A 19,438-nucleotide genomic window follows, 5' to 3' on the forward strand; every position below is an offset into this window, starting at 1 on the left:
GAATCCAGGATCTCATGGAGTAGGTAACAACAACAAAAACACTTTTGGCATTTTTTATATCCTTGAAAACAACTGTCAACCACATGGAAGGATCTTGAATGTTGCCAAACTTAGCAATCCAGTTGCAGTGGCCTGAACATACTGAAGAGTATTCATTCTAAACTCAGACAATGTATCTTCTCCACATTCTTAAAGGAGAAGTTGAGACACAGAAGAAGAGGAACAGACTGATCAAGTTAGAGGCAGAGGTGAGAACAGGATGAAAATGTCTAGTTTATTTACATTCTCAAGTTTATCTTGGGAATTACACTCCATAGCTAAGAAAAAATTGCTTCCAAGAATGAGATTAGGGTAGGATGGCTAAAGGGGCGTTTAGGAAGACAAGATCATCATCAAAAAGTTTTCCTAAATTCATCAGTCTTTCCCTTATGTGGGTTTTCAGGGCAATACAGAGATGGAGGGTGCGGCAGAGGCTTTTCTCTCACATGAACTTCCCGGTGTTTGGTAAGAACAGAATTCTTACTGAAACGTTTGCCACATTGAGCACATCCATAAGGCTTTTCTCCAGTGTGTATTCTCCGATGTTCTCGAAATCTTGTACAGTTATTGAAACTTTTTTCACAGTCCACACATTTGTAGGGATTCTCCCCAGTGTGGACTCTCCGGTGGGCGCTGAAATGAGAACTGTTGGTGAAGCTTTTCCCACACTCTCCACACTGATAGGGCTTCTCACCAGTGTGGGTTCTCTGATGTATAATAAGACTGGAGCTTTGACTAAAGCATTTTCCACACTCTCCGCATCTGTAGGGTTTCTCTCCTGTGTGAATTCTCTGGTGGGCACCAAAATTTGAGGAGTCATTAAAGCTTTTCCCACAGTCAAGACATTTAAAAGGTTTTTCTCCTGTGTGGATTCTTTGGTGTCTGATCAGGCTCCTGCCTCTACCAAAGCACTTCCCACAGACACCACACTTGTAAGGATTCTCCTTGTGGTGGGTCATCCGGCACATCAGACGAGCGCTCCTTCCAAAGCTTTCTCCGTATTTTAGAAGTCTGTAGGGTCTCTTCCCCACAAAAGGCCTCTGATGCACAACAGCTTTCCCTAAATCTCTAGGCTGAGACATCGGCTTTCCTTGTCTAATTCCTTGAAGATTTTCCCATTGTCTTCCTGAGATGCATTCCCTTTTACGATATTTGCTGGGGTCGGTATTCTGGGAAACAACTCTTTTAGACTTTTCTATTAATGCCCTATGCTGTTCCATGTCCTTATATACTATCTGTGTTGGATCCTCCTTGATGCTACTTCCAATTTCAAAATCTGAAAAAACAAAAGACAATACAAATTTCATACAAGTCTGATATTAACATCAACAACCTGGCCTGCAAGCCTTGATCAGTTATGATCTCCACACACTTCTCTAGTCTCAGATCCTGTGACTCTTCCCTGATTCATTCTACTGTATTTCTTTCCATTCATAAACAGGCCAATAACAGCCAGTACAGAGTAGACCTTCAGAAATGTTTCCTGGATTATAATCAAAGCCATGATTCCCCAACCATATCCCAACTGACATGGGGGCAACCTGGCTTATCTCCCTGAAGTTCACTCTAATTCATCCTATTTTCATTATTTCACCTCTATACTAAAGTACACTACACTACACTGGTCTTTAGATTCTGACCAAGTCCAAGTTCCTTGAGAGACTTGAGGAGCTAAATTTCTCTATGTATCTAATCATATCCCAACCAAGAATGCTTTTTTCTCAAATGTTCTTCTTTCTTTGTTTCAGGCTGTCCCATAAACCACACTAACTGAAATCTTAATTCTCACTGCTCCCCAGATTGGAATTATTTTCTCACTCTTTTCATTTACATCCCACGTTCACTACAAGGTACATCTTGGATCCAGATTTTCTGTGAAGTTTTCTGGACAGAGAGCATGACATGGTAAGAGAGACAAGCTTTGGAATTACACAGCTCTGGGTCTGGTCCCATCTTGGTCAGTCATTAACTTTTATTATGGAAAATTCAAACACACAGAAAAGTCTGGAGAATAGTATGCATAAAAAGCTCCCACGAACCACTTAACTACATTTAACTATGACCTATGCATGGCCAAGCCCATTTCATTTCTGTTCCCTCACACTCTCTGCTCCCTCCACCCAGACTACTTTGAAGCCATTTCTAGACATCACATTATTTCATCCATAAACATTTCAAAAGCTGTGTAGCTTAGGCTCAATCCAGGCTGATTTGATTACCAAATCCTTATTCTTAAGCATCTCCTCTCCGGACTTGTTTCTATTGCTAGTTTCAACATTACTTTCCTTTTACACCTTCAGTGGGAACCACAGATAACTCTCAATCCCAAGTGAGGAGGCATGGAATGGGGAGAAGAGGGCAGCCATCAATCTAATCACTTAAATAAAAAGCCCTAACGATTGCATTTTTCACTTATTAGTACTTTTTTTTGTCACCCAGGCTGGAGTGCAGTGGCATGATCATAGCTCATTGCAGCCTTGACCTCCCAGGCTCAAGTGATCCTCCAACCTCAGTCCCTCAAGTTGCTGGGATTACAGGAGCACACTACCACGCCCAGCTAACTTTTTAGTTTTTGTACAGATGGGGTCTACGTTGCCCTGGCTGGTCTCAAACTCCTGCGCTCAAGTGATCCTCCCACCTTGGCCTCTCAAAGTGTTAGGATTACAGGTGTGGGCCACCACACCTGGCCTGTCAGTACTTCTTTTGAAGTTTTCTGATTGAGTCCAACATTGTTCTGGGACTTGGAGGAAGACACAGTCTAACAGTTGGCACAGAGGAGCTTGATAATTTGATGATAGGTCTGGAGCTCACCTTAAAAACGATTCACAAGGACTTTGTTTCCAGAGTTATTAAAGCCAGGATTCTATAGGACTTAATTCAAGCCTTCATACTATAATTTCCCATATTTATACTAAACTAAAGTCACTTGCTTCAATAAACTAGTTCTGAATTATCCCACATGTTCAACTGATGCCTGGGGGCTTAATGTAGTAATATGGGAAGATGGAGCTCCTGTTCTACAGGAGCTCACTGTGTCTGGAAGATCTTACATACAAAGTGTTCAGAGAGGGACAAAGTATGGGAGGTAAGAGAGAATTTGGACATGGAGATATGCAGAGCCGAAGACATTCAAGGTAGAGGGAACATCACAAGCTAACGTCTCGATGTCAAAGGGCTTGAGGTGTGTAGGAAGTAGCCAGTAGTTTTGCTTTGAATAAGCATAGAGTTGAGGAAGAAAATACTAACATGTAGGCTAGAAGAGTAAGACAGGCTCAGATCAAAAATGGCTGTGAAACCTTAGTAAAAGTATGGGTGGGGAAAACTGGTTTGGAGGCTTTTATAACAGTCTAGGAAAGAGAGAGAAGACTGAACTAGACAGTGGCTGATGGTAACTGAAGAGGGGACAGATAGACGTGACAGTCTGTAACAGCTGACAAAACATGTCATCTGCATGGATGTTAATGATGAGCAAGAAGGTGTCAAGATCATCTCTAAAGTTTTCAGTCTGGATGAGGGCAGGAGACCACAGGGAAGAACCATGGAGTGTTAAGGAAGAGGGTGATGTTAGTTTTGGACATCTTAAGCCTGAGTTACTAGTGAGAGGCCCACGAGGGCATAAGTCAGTGGGAAACATGCAGGTGGAGCTCAGGACCAGAATAGTCTCTCATGTTGTCTCTGCCTATCTTTTCTGTCTTGCACACCACACATAACTGTAAAATGTTATTGTTTTGTGCCTACTGACACACTTCCTTCACCCCAGTTTTTTCTCATGTGTAATTCCAAGTTTTTCTTCCCCATGGCATTTCCAGGAGATACAAAACACTGTCTGACCCATACCAACAAGAACCAAGGCTGAGATCCCAAGGACTGAGTTATTCCAATGTGAGTTTCTCCTTTGGATAGAAGAACCATGAGAACAGAAACTGTTTGTTTATTTTTTTCAGATGGAGTCTTACTCTGTTGCCCAGGTTGGAGGGCAGTGGCACAATCTTGGCTCACTGCAAACTGTGCCTCTGGGGTTCAAGTGATTCTCCTGCCTCAGCCTCCTAAGTAGCTGGGATTATAGGTGCCCACCACCATGCCTGGCTAGTTTTTGTATTTTTAGTAGAGACAGGGTTTTACCATGTTGGCCAGGCTGGTCTTCAACTCCTGACCCCAGGTGACCCACCTGCCTCAGCCTCCCAAAGTGCTGGGGTTACAGGTGTGAGCCATCATGACTGGCCAGGAACTGTTTTATTCATTGCTATATCCCCCGTGCTTCAAGTAGCACAGGCACTCAAATATTTGTTGAATGAAAGAATATTCATGAGCTATAGCCAAGATATACTGATTTTTCAGTAAATAACACGTACTCCTCTTTTAGACTAAAACTCTTTGGTTTTGCCCCTTACCATTTGGGCTCTGCAGCAGACCCACCTGGATGTCCCTGGAATTCTGGCTCTTGTACAATTTCCTCCTCGCTCATTCTCTCACTGCATGAGTCTTCTATTACTGCCTCCTGTGAGGTCTCTTCAGGTTCCCAGCCTGTAGGTTCCTGGGGTTCAACCTCAATACCTTCTCTTTCTTGCCTTGAAGGTGATAGGACTTCTTCTAGGGTGCTGGGGGAAGAAGCAGGTGCCCTAGAGTTAATCAGGGCATCCATCTCCTTGTAGAATGCACAGGACTCTAGCACGTGGCCATTTTTCACCTTGCGGTAACTCTTCTGAAGGCTTTTGAACTTGGTTCGGCACTGTTCTGGTGTCCGAAGGAAGCCGCACTCTCGAAGTTGTTCAGCTACAGCCCCATACAATTTGCTCTTCCGATGACAGGCTTGAAGTGCTTCATAAAACCGAGTCTCACGGAGGATATCAAGAAAAGTCTTGGTTTCTTCATAGCCCCAGTGCACACCTGCCATTCGGGAATAAGGTTCACAATATAAGAAAGAAAAAAAGTCTGTAGCCTCCATACTATATGCATTACAAAAATGTAGAGGTTAAAAAAAAATCCCAATTACAGTGGCAATAGGAACTACCATATGCCTAGGAATAAGCTTTGCAAGAAATGAGAAAGTCTGTATAAAAATGTGCAATATCATAAAACTAGAAAAAAAGGAGACACTGTTTATGAATAGGAAGACTCAAATTGTACAGATACCATTTCTCATATGATTCTATAGTCAAAATCCCAATTGGATTTTTAAAATCGAAATTGGTAAACTAATTTTAAAGCTTATTTGGAAGAATAAAAATGCAGTCCCCCAAATCTGCCACTATTATGGTGATTAACTAAATGATTTAGTTCTCTAAAAGTGCCTTTCCAAAGTGGTTAAGAATAATGACTAGAACTTCCAATGGGAACTTTCCCCTCAAATTTCCTAGCACTCCTGTAGCCAGTCTTCCTTGAAGAGCAGGACTATGTTCAGAGTAGTTTTTCGATGTCATTGAGTGTTCTACTTTTGAGATCAAATGATCTGCAAGACAAAATTATGTTCTACATTTATAGCAGAATAAAACTTTTCAGGGCATGTCTAAATATAATTTGTAAGACATGCTTTTTGTATGTTTTGTAATCCATAGTGGGAAAAATCTCTATCCTCTATCTTACCAGGTGGCTCTTCCAGGCCTATGACTGGATTCCCATATTTGAGACCTCCCCAAGAGTCCCAGCCTGTTTATGGATTTTCTGATTGGTGAGACCTGTCTAGGCATAATGCTTCTTCCCATCTTAGCAGATGTTTATTTTTAATTTTTTTAGACAGAATTTCACTCTCTTGCCAAGGCTGGACTGCAGTGGCATGATCATGGCTCACTAAAGCTTTAACTCCTGGGCTCAAGCAATCCTCTCGCTTCAGCCTCCTGAGTACCTGGGACTATAGGAGTGTGCCACCATACCTGGCTGTTTTATTTTTTGTAGAGACCGAGTCTCGCTGTGTTACCCAGGCTGATCTTGAATTCCTGGCCTCAAGGCATCCTACCAGCTCAATCTCTTGAAGTGCTAGAATTACAGGTATGAACCACTGCATCCAGCCAGTTTCTTTTGAACAGTGGTAATCATGAATACGTTCCTTAGCCTGATTTAGTTTTCCATTCTATGTAAGAATTTATAGGCTGGGTGTGGTGGCTCATACCTGCAATCCCAGCATTTTGGGTGGCCGAAGTGGGCAGATCATTTGAGGTTGGGAGTTTGAGACCAGCCAGGTGTGGCTAAGTTTTGGTGGTGGTGGGACCTGTAAGCATAGCTACTCAGGAGGCTGAGGCAGGAGAACTGCTTGAACCCATGCAGGAGGCAGAGGCTGCAGTGAGCTGAGATTGTGCCACCGCACTACAGCCTGGGTGACAGAGTAAGACACTGTCTCAAAAAAAAAAAAAAAAAGCATTTATCTCTAGCTGGAGTAAAGAAACATTACTAATAACAGTGATACCAGGCAATGTCGTATTGTATTTTAGCATTTTCACAGTGCCTTCATTTATATGATCCTATTTAACACTAATAACAACCCTACGAGGTATTCTTAGTCATATTTTACAGATGAGAAAATAGAAGCTCAAAGTAGTTAAGTGATGTGTCTACTGTCACACAGTTACTAACTGGTGATCTAATTCTGCATGTCTGAGTCACGAAATATTTAATACCAGTTTTCTTTTGCATGTTCTCTGTCTGCCTTTTTAATTTTAATGTCTCTGTATTATATCTAAGATGGATCTCTTATAAGCAATTAATGTCTGATAATCTTAGCCTTTTAAGTTTGTAATTAATGATATATTTGGATTTATATCTTATTTTTTTTCCATCTGACTAATCTATTTTGTATTCTTTTTTCTCTCCTTTCTTGTCTTTTAGATTAAGGAAAAAAAGTTTATTTCATTTTTAACTCTCTTTGAATCTGTCACATAATTTTTTACTGGTTATTTTAGATAATGTAATAATGCCCATTTGACTTATTACAATCCAATACAATTGATTGCTTTATGCCAATTATCAGATAATAATAGATCCTGAGAACCCTTTAACTCCAATTATCTTCCTTCCACAAAGACCCAAATACTCAAAATCCATGCTGTGCTCTAAAGTGAAAATGACTCCTCCATCAGTGCTTGGAGCTGTCACTGTGATGCACTGGGGGCAGCACCTGAGAGCACTTCAGTTATGTGGCCACTGGACAGTGAAAGTGGTGAGGTGTGTGTAACAGCACCCCCTGGGTTTAGTCACTTCTGGTCTACTCCTTATTCCACAAGACCACACATCTGTTTTCTTACCAGATAAAAAAGCACAATTCTTACCACTTAAGTTGTGAAACAAGACAGGGGCACCACGGATTTCAGACTTGCGGATAAATTCGACGCCCATTTCAACACCATCAGAATCTTCTGCGGCTTCCTCCTCCTCCACCAAGCTGATGTGTTCCTTAGCACTGATTGCAATTCTCTTCAGTCTGGGGAGTGGTATCATCTCCTTTGGCTTATCAGTGGATGAAGCATGGGCTGCAGGGTTCAACAGAGCATCCATGTCCTCAAAGAAGGCGCAGGGTTCTAGCATGTGGCCATTCCTCACCTTTCGATAGCTTTTCTGGAGACTTTTGAACTTGGTTCGACACTGTTCTGGGGTTCGAAGGAAGCCACATTCTCGCAACCACTCAGCCACAGCACCATATACCTGGCTATTTCGGGGACAGGCTTGAAGTGTTTCATAAAAGCGAGACTCTTTGAGAATTGTCAGGAAAGTCTTCGTTTCCTCATAGCTCCAATGCACACCTGCTATCTTCTCATCTTCTAAACCCCACTGCTGCTGCTCTCTCCATGTTTTTCCTGCACTCCTTGCAGGGACCTGAATAGTATGAACTGACTTTTCCTTGATGTAGTTGCTTCGTAGGGTACTTTTCTTATTAGAGGAATGCAGGCCTAGAGTCCATGGCTCCTTTCTCTGTTCCAACCGGGTTATCCTGTTAGATGTAGACACTGTACTTCCTGTAGTAAAATAAATATATTTCATGGTAGATATAGAAGTCATTACTGCATGCCTCAATCTTCTGCTGTCGCATGCTTTCCTGGGCTGCTTGTTCACACCCAAACCTTCCTCAACTGTGACACTGCTTTACTTTTACATGTCTTCCTTGGTACAAACGTCTACTAACATACATGATTATTTTACTTCTCATGCATGTACCATTTCTTTTCTTATCTAGTTCTTACAGGAAAGCTTTTAAGGATAAGAATATATATTTTTAACTTTTGATTCTCTCTCAGTGGGTAACACTGTGTTAGGTTCAGGGTATGTTCCTACTCAGTATTTGTTAGTTATAAAATAAAGCGTATCTCTTCCCCACAACCCCTCCATGCCCACGCCAACATACATATACGTATACACACTGGAACTATAAGAGATGAGAAGTCAAGAATTTTTTGTTATACTATATTATAAAGCTATAGTAATCAAGACAGTATGGCACTGGCATGAAAACAGACACAAAGACCAGTGGAACAGAATAGAAATCCATGCATATATGGCTAAACAAACTTTAACAGAGTGCCAAGAACACATCACTGGGAAAAGGTCATCTTTTCAATAAATGGTGCTGGGAAAACTGAATATCCAGATGCAAAAGAAACTGGACCCCTGTCTCACATGAGTCACAAAAATGAACTCAAATGGATTAAGCCTTAAATGAAAGACCTGAAACCATAAATCTCCTAGAAGAAAACACAGGGGATAAAGCTGCTTGACATGGGTCTTGGCAATAATTTTTTTGGATATGACATCAAAGCACAGGCAATGAAAGCAAAGATAAATGAGTGGGACTACATCAAACTATAAAGCTTCTGTACAGCAAAAAAACCTAATCCAAAACAACAACAAAACAGTCAACAAAGTGATGAAACAATCTATGGAACAGAAGATTTGCAAGCCACTTATCTGCTATGGGGTCATTATCTGAAATACACAAGGAACTCCTACAATTCAGTCGCAAAACAACAACAACAAACTAAACAAATAATCTCATTAAAAAATAAGCAAAGGACATGAATAGACATTTTCCCAAAGAAGACATACAAATGGCAAATAGGTACATGAAAAGGTACTCAACATCACTAATCGTCAGGGGAAATGCAAACCAAAGCCACAACGAGATATCACCTTTCAGAATGGCTATCGTCAAGGAGACAAAAATAAGCAGTGTTGGTGAGAAGAAAATGAAACCTCTGAATACTGTTGGCAGGGCTGTGAATTGGGAAGAATCATCATGGAAAACAGTGCAAAGGTTCCACAGAAAACTAAAAATAGAATTACCACATGATCCAGTAATCCTGTTACTGAGTATATATGCAAAGGAATTAAATTCAGTATGCCAAAGAGGCACTACCATGTTAACTGCAGCATTATTCATATATAGCTAAGATATGGAAACAACAAGGAGGCTGAATGGATAAAGAAAACGTGGTCTAGGCAGGGTGCAGTGGCTCATACCTGTAATCCCGGCACTTTGGGAGGCCAAGGAGGGCGGATTATGAGGTCAGGAGTTTGAGACCAGCCTGGCCAACACAGTGAAACCCTGTCTCTACTACAATACAAAAAATTAGATGGGTATAGTGGTGGGCACCTGTAATCCAGCTACTTGGGAGGCTGAGGCAGAAGAATCACTTGAACCTGGGAGACAGAGGTTGCAGTGACCTGAGATTGCGCCACTGCATTGTAGCCTGGGTGACAGTGCGAGACTGCATCTCAAAAAAAAAAAAAAAATGTGGTCTATATACAAAATGGAATACTATTCCACCTTAAAAACGAAGAAGATTCTGCCTTTTGCAACAATGTGGATGGAGGACATTATGTTAACTAAGGTAAGCCAGGCACAGAAAAGACATATATCACGTATCTCACTTTTTTGATGGAATCTAAAAGTCCAACTAATAGAAGTAGAGAGTAGAAGGTAGTTACCAGAAGCTGGGCGAGGAGAAGGGAGGATGGTGAAAGTAGAGATTTGATCAAGGCGTGCAAAATTTCAGTTAGATGGAAGGAATAAACTTTAGCAATCTATTATATAGAGTAGTGACTATAACACGTAGTAATGCTTTGTCTATTTCAAAATTGCTAAAAGAGTAAATTTATTTTTTGAGAGAGTCTCACTCTGTTGCTTAGGCTGGAGTGCAGTGGCACAATCTCGACTCGCTATAACCTCTGCCTTCTGGGTTCAAGTGATTCTCCTGCCTCAGCCTCCAAGTAGCTGGGATTACAGGTGCCTGCCACCACACCTGGCTAATTTTTGAATTTTTAGTAGAGAAGGCATTTTGCCACATTGGCTAGGCTGGTCTCAAACTCCTGACCTCAGGTGATCTGCCTGCCTCAGCCTTCCAAAGTGCTGGGATGACAGGCGTGAGCCACTGGGACTGGCCTAAAAGAGTAGGTTTTAAATATTTTCACCATAGCAAAATAAGTATGTGAGGTGATGGGTTTTTTTTTTTTTTTTTTTTTTTTTTTGAGACGGAAGTCTTGCTTTGTTGCCCAGGCTGGAGTGCAGTGGCTCGATCTCAGCTCACTGCAACCTCCGCGTCTTGGGTTCAAGTGATTCTCCTGCCTCAGCCTCCTGAGTACCTGGGATGTGGTTTCAGTATGTTGGCCAGGTTGCTCTCGAACTCCTAGCTTCAGGCAATCTACCTGCCTCGGCCTCCCAAAGTGCTGGGATTACAGGTGTGAGACACTGCACCTGGCTGAGGTGATGGATTTGTTAATTAGCTTGATTTAGTAACTCCTCAATGTGAACATGTCTCAAAACATCACACTGTATCCCATAAACATATATAATTATTATTTGTCAATTAAAAAAAGACAAATGATAACAAGGTTGTGGAGAAAAGGGAATCCTTGTGCACCGCTGGTGGGAATGTAACAGGTACAGCCATTATGGAAAACATTAGGAAGGCTCCTCAAAAAATCAGAACTACAGTATGATCCAGCAATCCCATTTATATTACATATCCCAAGGAGACAAAATCAGCATCTCGAAGAGACAGCTGCACTCCTGTGTTCATTGCAGCATTATTCACAAGAGTCCAGACATGGAAACAACCCAAGCATCTGCTGAAGAATGAATGAATATTGAAAGTGTGAAAATACAGGAAAAATAAATGAAGTACTAGTCAGTCATAAAAAAGGAGGAGGCCGGGCATAGTGACTCATGCCTGTAATCCCAGAACTTTGGGAGGCCGAGGTGGGTGAATCACAAGGTCAGGAGTTTGAGACCAGCCTGACCAACATGGTGAAACCCTGTTTCTGTTAAAAATACAAAAATTAGCCAGGTCTGGTGGCAGGCGCCTGTAGTCCCAGCTACTCGGGACGCTGAGGCAGGAGAATTGCTTGAATCTGGGAGGTGGAGGTTGCAGTGAGCTGAGATTGCACCACTGCACTCCAGCCTGGGTGACAGAGCAAGACTCCATCTCAAAACAAAAATAAGAAGGAAATTATGCCATTTGTGACAACACAGATGAACTTGGAGGGCACTGTGCTAAGTGAAGTAAACCAGATAGAGGAAGACTAATAAGATCTCACATGTGGAATCTAAAATGCTGAGCTTGCAGAAAGAGAGAAGAGAGTAGTGGTTGCCAGGGGCTTGGGTAATGGGAGATATTGGTCAAAGGGTATAAGCTTTTGGTTATAAGATTAATACATTCTAATTATACAGCATGATGGTTACAGTTAATAATGCTATAGTGTATACTTGAAGTTTACTAAGACAGTAGATCTTAAATGTTCTCAACACACACGTACACAACTATGTGAGGTGATGGATGTGTTAACTCAAATATGGTAATTATTTTACAATGTATATGTACATAAAATCAAGTGGTAATATGACATTCTTAAATATACACAATTTTATTTGCACATATATATGTAGATATATTTTTTTGTTTTGTTTTTTTTGAGACAGAGTTTCACTCTTGTTGCCCAGGCTTGAGTGCAATGGTGTGATCTTGACTCATCGCAACCTCTGCCTCCTGGGTTCAAGCTATTCTCCTGCCTCAGCCTTCCAAGTCCCAAGTAGCTAAGATTACAGGCATGTGCCACGATGCCCAGCTAATTTTGTATTTTTAGTAGAGACGGGGTTTCACCATGTTGGTCAGGCTTGTGTTGAACTCCTGACCTTGGGCGATCTGCCTGCTTTGGCCCCGCAAAGTGCTAGGATTACAGGCGTGAGCCACTGCACCTGGCCTTATTTGCATATATTTAATAAATATTAAATTTATTTATACCCCAATAAAGCTGAAAAAAATTTGGCAGAAGAACCTAAATTGCAAACAAAAACTTACAGGAACCCACAAATACATATATCAAAGAAATAAAATCCAATTGTTTTGCTTAAGGAGGTTGTGGGTGGGGGGTAAAAAGCCTTACAACTTATTATAGCTTTGTGGTCCTGAGACACATCAAAGATGTCTTTCTCTGCAAAAGAGACTGAAAGCCATTCTTCCATTACATGAAGGGGAAAAATAATCTGTGACTTCACATTTGAAAATTATTGGTACAAATATATTTTCATAAGTATTTATTGAAAACAAAATATTTCATTAATAAAATATTTCATTAATTTAAAAAAAGAACTTCTGGAGACATTTTGGTAAGGTTAATAGGAAAGTGTTATTAAGAACAGAAAGCAAATTGAGAATTTGCTAGCTTAGAATACAAAAAGAGATGAACATCTTGTAAATTTGAATCCTAGCTACATTGCTTACTTTCCTTTTTGACTAGGGAAAGTTTCTTAAGCTCGCTAAGCCTCAGTTTCCTAGGGAATAATACCATTTACTGTACTATCCCATTTTATAGAATACAAATATGATAGTCATATATAACTCCTCTCTAATGTCTTAATCACTAAATTGTGATTTTTTTACTGGAAGAAGGAATGGGTGAGGGAAGAGAACCTGGCTAAGTGATTACACTAGATAATCCTTAGAGATCCTTTAAGTGTTAACATTTATACCTATCTTCTAATCAGTAGATATGAATATATTAGAAAGCCCCAAGTCTTTTATTTGGAAAGGGGAGGAGTCCTTACCCAGGGAGACCACGTTCCCAACGTTTTCCTTCCTGAAATCCCGGTAGAGGCCCCTGTGGGCAGGAATCTGATGCACACTCTTTTTGTAGGAAAAGCCTCTTGGCACGTGGACATCTTTCACAGGTTCCTGTAACGACACTAACATCAATGACTACCAAGATAACTGCACAGGTCTTCAAATGATGAATAACCATGGATGAGGCAGAGAGGGACCCTAAAGAAGAACTGAAATCAAGGAACAAGTGGATAGTATGTGCCAGATGAAGCAGAAGATAAAGCATCATAAAATGACAAGATAAGCAAGATGATCCAGCAAGAAGTCTCATTACTCAGAAGACTGAGTCTCATCTTATGGGGAAAAGGAATAAAGGGGAAAAAGTCTCTTGTGGGGAGTATACAAATCTGAGGACAGTGAAGGCACAGAAAGGCATTGTGCTAAACACCCTCGTAAGGAAGGCCAGAGAAGATAATTATGACTGGGCATGGTGGCTTACACCTGTAATCCCAGCACTTAAGGAGGCCGAGGTGAGCAGGTCACTTGAGGTCAGGAGTTTGAGACCAGCCTGGCCAACATGGTGAAACACGATCTTTACTAAAAATACTAAAACTTAGCTGGGTGTGGTGGCATGCACTTGTGGTCCCAGCTACTCAGGAGTCTGAGGCAGGAGATTCATTTGAACTCGGGAGGCGAAGGTGGTTGCAGTGAGCTGAGATCACACCACTGCACTCCAGCGTGGGTGACAGAGTGAGACTCCATCTCAAAAAAAAAAAGACAATGACAATTACAATGTACCTGGGACCCAGTAGGAAGCCGTGTGGTTGTCACTTCCTGATCTAGGATGTTCCATTCATCAGCAAGGGCAGGAACCCAGGGAGAAGGCCGAGCTGTAAGAATAGAAAGAAATGATTAGCATTCCGGGCTTTGACCCTTTAATTCATGTGGTCTCTTTTTAAGAGATGGGTATGTATTGAAACACCAGCAAATATAAATTGACCGTTTTCTCTGTGAGTTCAGAACAATGCCCAAAATCACAGTACCCTAAAGCTGGGATCACAACCTTGACTGCTTTCTGGGGGGTAAGCAGGTAAAGTACAAGATTGAAGGGGGCCAGGAAAGGACTGTAGGAACTGGAGAGCACATATCTGATTGAAAGGGCACAGCCAGTGCTCAGGTCCTGCTCATGTCTCAGTGTTAGACTATGGCTCTGGTACAGCCAGAGCTTCTCCTTTTTTCTTTCTTTCTTGAGGCAGGGTCTGGCTCTGCTGTGCAGACTGGGGTGCCCTGGTGTGACCATGGTTCACTGCAGCCTCCGACTCTGAGGTTCCGGTGATCCTCCCAAAGTGCTGGGATTACAGGTGTAAGCCACGGCACTCGACCCTACCTTTTTTCCAGAGAAGCCAGAAATCTAAACTTTATGTGAAATCTCAGAAGTCTTAAACTTTGATAATTAAAAACAAACACAAAACCCTCAAACAGAAACTCTTTATAGGGGTAACAGTCTGGCTTGGCATGGAAGTTACCAGCTTGCCATCCCTAGTATAAATGAATCCCCTAAGAGTGAATATTGTCCTAAGAAATGAGCATATAGATAGATACATGGTAATGGACACTATAGGCAAACACACCCTTCCAAGGGTGGAAGAAAGATATATAAATTTATATATAGCACAATCTGTGGTCTAGCTTCTTCTCTGGAACATCTTAGGAATAACTATCACTTGTGACCAACAACTCAAAAGCTTGCTCCACTACTTTCTACAGAAGGAAATCAAGTCATTTCCTTGGAAACATTGTATTCCCTGAGGCACACATGGCTGAAATTACAGTTTCCTTAAATTCACCTTTCTGAGGTATCTAGCCCTCAAATTTTGTCCTTCATTCCCCCAATTAGTATTCAACTTTTCCACTTTTGGAATTCCTTATCACTCTGGGATGGCAAAACCCAGAAACAGCATGAATAGGTATTTGACAGACTTAAGCTTAAGTCACTGGGGCCATCTAATCCATGTGAGCAAGGGAGCTTTGATGCTAATGAACACACTCTGGGTGATTCATAAACCACGAACATTTGCAATAAATTCCATCATAATATGAATTTGGGGAGGCATAAAAAAGTATAGTAAGTAGTTCCAAATCTTGCCTCTCAGTAAAGGGCTGTGTAAGTCAGACAAACTTGAGGTTTAAAAATAATTGTGCCATTCTGGGAAAAAGGAAACTAACATTTATTCAGCACTATTATGCACTGGCTCCTTTAAGCTGCCTCATTTAATCTCCACTAATGGCCTTGCTATTTCCCTTTTAGAGATGAGAGGACCAGGTGTGGAGAGGCTCATGCCCGTAATCCCAGCACTTTGGGAGGCCAAGGCAGGCAGATCACCTGTGGTCAAGAGTTCAAGACCAGCCTGGCCAACACAGTGAAACCCCGTCTCTACTAAAAATATAAAAATTAGCCAGGCGTGATGGCACATGCCTGTAATCCTAGCCACTTGGGAGACTGAGGCACGAGAATCGCTTGAACCCGGGTGGTGGAGGTTGTGGTGAGCCAAGATCATGCTACTGTACTCTAGCTTGGGTGACAGAGCAAGCCTCCACCTCAAAGAAGAAGTAAAATAAAGTTGAGAGAATGGAAAGTTTGAGAGATATCCTGACCAAGGCCACATAGACAAAAAATGGCAGAGCTAGGTTCTGAATCTAGGTTTGTCTGGGTCTAAAGGCTAAGCTCTTAGCCTCTGTGCATTAATGCTCCTTTTCATATTATTTGCCTAAGATCACAGAGAAAGGGTGGCAGAGACAAGATGTAAGACTTTTGACAGAAGGTCCAGTGATCTTTCCATTCTTCTCTTTAAGTCTGAGATGACGCCACACTTCAAGAGATGGAGAGATCACTGTGGACTGAGAAGGACAGCATATTCATTTCCTAGTATTGGACCTGATTCATTAATGTGCAGGACAGCTATGAATGTCAGTGGTCCCTTCTCTGTGAAGTCTTAATGTTTATCTCTCTCGTATGCCACTTCTGTGATGCCTTGAGTCAAATTTTGAACACAAATGTCTTGTTCCCTTCCAAAAGGTTTTTTGACTTTACATAGAGTCAGCTAAGAGCACATACACATGGCAGGACTAAAAAACACAAGATGATTGTAGAATGCAGACCTTATTTAATTTAATTTAATTTTTTTTTTTAGAGAAATGGGTTTGTCTCATCATGTTGCCCAGGCTGATCTTGAACTCCTGGCTTCAAGAGTTCCTCCTGCCTTGGCCTCCCAAAGTGTTGGGATTACGGAGTGGGCCACTGTGCCCAGCCATAGAGAATTTAAATAACACCACAAGATCTCAAAGCTGGCTCAGGCAATCTGAGTTTCCCCAGTTTGGATTCATTTGTTTATTTATTTTTTTGAGACAGAGTCTCACTCTGTCACCCAGGCTGAAAATACAGTGGTGTGATCACAGCTCACTAAAGCCTCAACCTCCTGTGCTCAGGCAATCCTCCTGCCTCAGCCTTCTGAATAGCTGGGACTAGGTGAATACGTGTATGCCCTCACACCCTGCTAATTTTTTTTTTGCAATTTTGTAAAGACTGGGTTTTCCCATGTTGCGCAGGCTTACTTCCCATCTTTAAGATCCGTTTTTACTTACATTGCACATGTTCCTAATTCTTGAAGTTAATGAAGCCTTTCTTCTTCAATACTCTTATTTCAAATATGCATCTAGGGGGCCCTCCACTGAGCATTCACAGTGTTGGGGGTACCGTAGAAATCTACCCCAGCTTCTCCACTGGGCATGCTCCGAGCCTTCCCTCTTACCATTCTTGGGTAAAGGCCGATGTTCTCGCTTTCGGTTCAGCTGTTCCTGGTGTCCTGAGTGGAGGCTTCCAGCTTCCTCCCTAGACACCACACTGGATTGGGTCTCTACCTGTTCTGGCTGGAAGTCAGCCACCTCCCACACTGCTCCAAGTGGGGCGTGCTTCTCTGGGTGCACAGGGCTGCTGACCTGGGAAATGAAGTCAATACCATAAGAGGGAGTATAACAGGCTCACATCAGGGCAAAATTCTCCCAGGAAAGACATCAAAGAAGGACAGAGACATGAGACTAAATGAAAATTCCACTCTACTCCCAATGGAGTCACTGAGAGCGCTGGGCTGAGAGTATTGTCCAGCAGTCTGGATATGAGGGAACAGAAGAGTATTCTTCTTTTTCCTTTTTGAGACAGAGTTTCACTCTTGTTGCCCAGGATGGAGTGCAATGGCATGACCTCGGCTCACTGCAACCTCTGCCTCCCAGGTTCAAGCGATTCTCCTGGCTCAGCCTCTCAAGTAGCTGGGATTATAGGCATGCACCAACATGCCCAGCTAATTTTGTATTTTTTTTTAAATAGAGATGCGGTTTCACTATGTTGGTCAGACTGGTCTTGAACTCCTGACCTCAGGTGATCAACCCGCCTCTGCCTCCCAAAGTACTGGGACTACAGGCATGAGCCACGCCTGGCCAAAATAGTCTTTACTAATAAACAGAGGGGAAATCTGTCAGGAGTGAAAGAGCCTCCTTGTTGCTAGAATAGATATTTGACTCCTTATGTCTGTTAAATTCGCAGAGAAGTAAAAGTTACCAGGACATGAATATGTTCACTAGTGAACTGAAAACTTACCAAAATTAATCCTCATATCTGTCTATCCCTGACCAACACAGCAACCTGCTGATATAGATCTATACACAATGCAAGTCCAGCGCAAGGTGAAACTGCAAATCTTGCAAATGCTGCAGGATTCCCCGAGATTCATGAAAGGGAGGTTGAAGAACAACTAGAAGGGCATGCAAGCCACTGGGAAATGAAGATGTGGCAGTTAGACTGGAGAAGAGTGACAGAAATGATGGCATGAGAGCACTTCAGAAGACACTGAGTGGAACAGTAAATGCTTGGAGAGGGCTCTGGGATTACAGATGATGTCTTTTTTTTTTTTGAAGGGGGAGCAGAATAGCCTTTTTTGATCAAGATGTGTAAGTGAACCTCTGTGAAGCAAAACGATATTGTTCTCTCATATTGTTTTAGTGCAAACATGCCAAAGATGAAATCAAATGCTTAGGTGAAAAATGTTGGGTTCCAATTGCAAGATAATATTTCTCCAAAGCTTTTGTTTTTGTATTTCATTTGCATTTGTAATTCTGATCCCCTTTTAAATAGTCACTTAAGAGTGAAAAGACCTCCCTTAAAGGGTCTTTTATTAGTACGATATATCTTTCTCTGAAGAGCACTTCTTTCTGCAATACATCCCTACCCCACGTCTTTCCCATTCCCTTTTTTCTAAGTACAAAAATGTGGAAAATCCTCTCTCACCTGCTGCCTTAGTCTTCCAGTCGCTTTCTCCAAATGCACTACCAGGGCCACAGCTTCCTCTCCACTTTGCGGACACTGCTTCTGTGCCCAAGCCTGAATCTTCTCTGGTAAAATGGTGAGAAACTGCTCAATCACCAGCAGCTCAAGTATCTGCTCCTTGGAACGCATTTCTGGCTTTAACCACCGGCAGCAAAGTTCCCAGAGTTTACTGAAAGCTTCATGGGGTCCAGTCACATCCTCATAACAGAATTGCCTGAAGCATTTGCGGAAGGTCTCGGAGCTATCCAACCCTTCCAGAATGGGCTCTGATGCCCACTCGGGGTCCTTTTCCATCTTCATTATTAGGCATCCCTCAACCTCCAGGGGTGCGTCGATCTGAGAGTCGAGAGCTACAGCCATGCTGCAGCCCAGGGGTCAACTTCACGTCTAGCTCAAGGTGGGGGCTCAAAGAAGACTCCAAGCGCTTTCTACTTAATGTTCCTGGGAGTGTGGTAAGATAGGGAGGTAAAAACGGCCGGGTCAGCAGGAACAGGGTACTTCAGGCGGATTAATCAAATCTATCCCAGGCCCTTGAAATGGTGAACGTATACCCTAAGATGCAAAAGCCCAGCCTCTTCTCCAAACAAGATGTGACCCCGCAATGTGGTTTTCCGGGGTGCATCCCTTTTAGTGCAAAGTCGAACCCGAGAGGCTGGAAGACTGGGAGAAAAATCAAGCAGGTTAAGGAAAGGATGGGCGGAGGCGGACAGCGGGCCGGGAGGGGGTGTGTCCGCTACCCCGGGGTCGGGCTCCGAGAGGCTAGGCCCCGAGTGGGTGGGGCCGGATGTGCAGGCCCCGCCCGGTGCCGGGTTCCGGGCCCAGGTCACGGTCGCACGCCCGGGCCGCTGCGGAGGCCGCTGCGGAGGCCGCTGCGGGTGCCGCTGGGTGTCGGCGGAGTCCGAAAGCGGCACCGGGCTCTTCGGGCCCACGGCGGCTCCGACAGTCCTCAGGAAACCTGTGCCTGCCGAAAACGCTGCAAAAACCGTTCCGCCCGGAGGGGAGA

General features: G+C 42.7%; 1 protein-coding gene across 1 annotated transcript; it reads right to left on the bottom strand.

Moving 5' to 3' along the window:
• Nucleotides 1-249: 249 nt before the first annotated feature.
• ZKSCAN2 (zinc finger with KRAB and SCAN domains 2) lies at nt 250-19,230 on the bottom strand. Its single transcript, XM_017534435.2, has 7 exons — nt 18,397-19,230; nt 16,868-17,054; nt 13,857-13,948; nt 13,064-13,190; nt 7,299-7,982; nt 4,456-4,926; nt 250-1,315 (listed from the first exon to the last, which is right to left on the bottom strand). The coding sequence occupies exons 1-7, from the start codon at nt 18,793-18,795 to the stop codon at nt 393-395; spliced, it is 2,883 nt and encodes a 960-aa protein (XP_017389924.1). The 5' UTR covers nt 18,796-19,230; the 3' UTR covers nt 250-392.
• Nucleotides 19,231-19,438: the final 208 nt, after the last annotated feature.

Source organism: Cebus imitator, unplaced genomic scaffold (assembly GCF_001604975.1).
Source record: "Cebus imitator isolate Cc_AM_T3 unplaced genomic scaffold, Cebus_imitator-1.0 Scaffold85, whole genome shotgun sequence".
Lineage (NCBI taxonomy): Eukaryota > Metazoa > Chordata > Mammalia > Primates > Cebidae > Cebus > Cebus imitator.

Coding starts and splice junctions, on each gene's coding strand:
- ZKSCAN2 (XM_017534435.2), bottom strand. CDS start 18,795: ATGGCTGTAGCTCTCGACTCTCAGATCGACGCACCCCTGGAGGTTGAG. Junction 13,191..13,856: donor GGCTTCCTACTGGGTCCCAG/GTACATTGTAAT, acceptor GTGTCGTTACAG/GAACCTGTGAAAGATGTCCA. Junction 7,983..13,063: donor TGGGAACGTGGTCTCCCTGG/GTAAGGACTCCT, acceptor ATTTTACTACAG/GAAGTACAGTGTCTACATCT.